This window comes from Myotis lucifugus, unplaced genomic scaffold (assembly GCF_000147115.1).
Source record: "Myotis lucifugus unplaced genomic scaffold, Myoluc2.0 scaffold_3671, whole genome shotgun sequence".
Lineage (NCBI taxonomy): Eukaryota > Metazoa > Chordata > Mammalia > Chiroptera > Vespertilionidae > Myotis > Myotis lucifugus.
The window spans coordinates 6,504-8,089 of NW_005874719.1; the positions used below are offsets into that span (position 1 = coordinate 6,504).

Here is a 1,586-nt window from a genome sequence, read left to right on the forward strand (position 1 = left end):
CACCCAGGGTGGGGCAGGGTGGTGCTGTACCAGCCAGGTGGGGTGCAAGGCATAGAAGCCTGAAGTCCTCTCTGTGCCCCCAGCCAGCCATAGACTCCCAAGCGCAAGCCCCCTGCGCAGTGTGAGGGCCCTGACAAGAAGAAGGGACGGCAGGGGACAGAGGAGGACAACTTCCGCTCCACTGCGGAGGCCCTCAAGGCCGCGCCCACAGAGAAGCGCACAGTCCGCGTGGACCCCTCGTGTCCTCTCAGCCACAAGCCTGGGGCCCAGGTAAGCAGTAGCCCCCAGCCAGGCCCGGAGCCTGTCCTCCTGGGTCAAGTACACTCAGACCTGCTCCCCTCCCCACTCGGCTGGGCTCTGACCACGGCGCTCAAGGGTTTCAAGTCAGCCTCGTCTCCAAGACCCTAAAGGTCAGACAGGCCACATCTCATCAGACCTGGGAAGCCGCTGTCTGCTCTTCTTTAAATTTATTTTTAATGTGTTTTACTGATTTGGGAGAGGAAGGGAGAGGGAGGGAAATAGAAACATCAATGATGAGAATCATTGATCAGCTGCCTCCTGCATGCACCACACTGGGGATCGAGCCCACAACCTGGGCATGTGGCCTGACCGGAAATCGAACCCTGACCTACTGGTTCATAGGTCCACACTCAATCACCGAGCCATGCCTGCCGGCAGGGCTCCTGTCTGCTCTTTAGACCACAGGACAGGCCCTGGGCTTCTTAGGCCACTCCCTACCACACTTAAAGCCGGCTCACCTGCGTCCCCTCAGACCAGCCCACAGGGGAGGGCTGTGTCCCCCTGAGATCCTCCCAGGGCAGGGTCGTGTCCCTGTGAGACCTCCCTGGCCAGAGCCTGTCTCCCTCAGTCCCCGCCCCAGAGCACAGCTGCATCCTGTTCTCCCAGAACCTCCCCCACTTCCCGAGGTGAGCCATGTCCCCTCAGACTCCAGGGGGCAGAACTATGAACCCCTCAAGCCTCCCCAGCCTGGGCCTCCTCTGCCGCCCGGTGCAGTTAGACCCCTCTGAGGTGCGGCCGCCCATGCCAGCCTGCCCTGCCCTGCCCCCTGGCCACGTGCACGAGGACTACGACTGCACCCTGAACCAGACCAACATCGGGAACAACAACAACAAGTTCTACATCATCCAGCTACTGGAGGATGGCGGGCGCTTCGCCTGCTGGAACCGCTGGGGCCGCGTGGTGAGTGCCCGCCAGATCCCACCTCCCCCACCTCTCCCAGCTCAGCACAGGCCTCAGCACAGGCCCGAGGCCACAGATGCTGACCGTCCCAGGCGCCCAGCACAGGGCCTGGCACCGCAGGCCAGCAAGCCTATGGAGGCAGCGCGGTGGGCACCCCTGAAGGCTGTCGTTTGCAGGGAGAGGTGGGCCAGTCCAAGCTCAGCTACTTCCCGTCCCTGGAGGATGCAAAGAAGGACTTCGAGAAGAAATTTAAGGACAAGACCAAGAACAGCTGGGCGGAGCGGGAGCACTTCGTGGCCCAGCCCGGCAAGTACACGCTCATCGAAGTGCAAGGCGAGGAGGAGGCCCAGGAGGCTGTGGTGAAGGTGAAGTGGCCTCCGGGGAGT

At 62.4% G+C, this 1,586-nt stretch overlaps 1 protein-coding gene across 1 annotated transcript in view; it reads left to right on the forward strand.

Moving 5' to 3' along the window:
- Nucleotides 1-1,586, forward strand: part of PARP3 (poly(ADP-ribose) polymerase family member 3) — a 5,590-nt gene that overhangs the window by 200 nt on the left and 3,804 nt on the right. Inside the window, exons 2-4 of the mRNA XM_023749203.1 lie at nt 94-270; nt 1,075-1,200; nt 1,377-1,577. Of these exons, the coding sequence (XP_023604971.1) occupies nt 94-270; nt 1,075-1,200; nt 1,377-1,577 (504 nt within the window). The remainder of the gene's footprint in view (nt 1-93; nt 271-1,074; nt 1,201-1,376; nt 1,578-1,586) is intronic.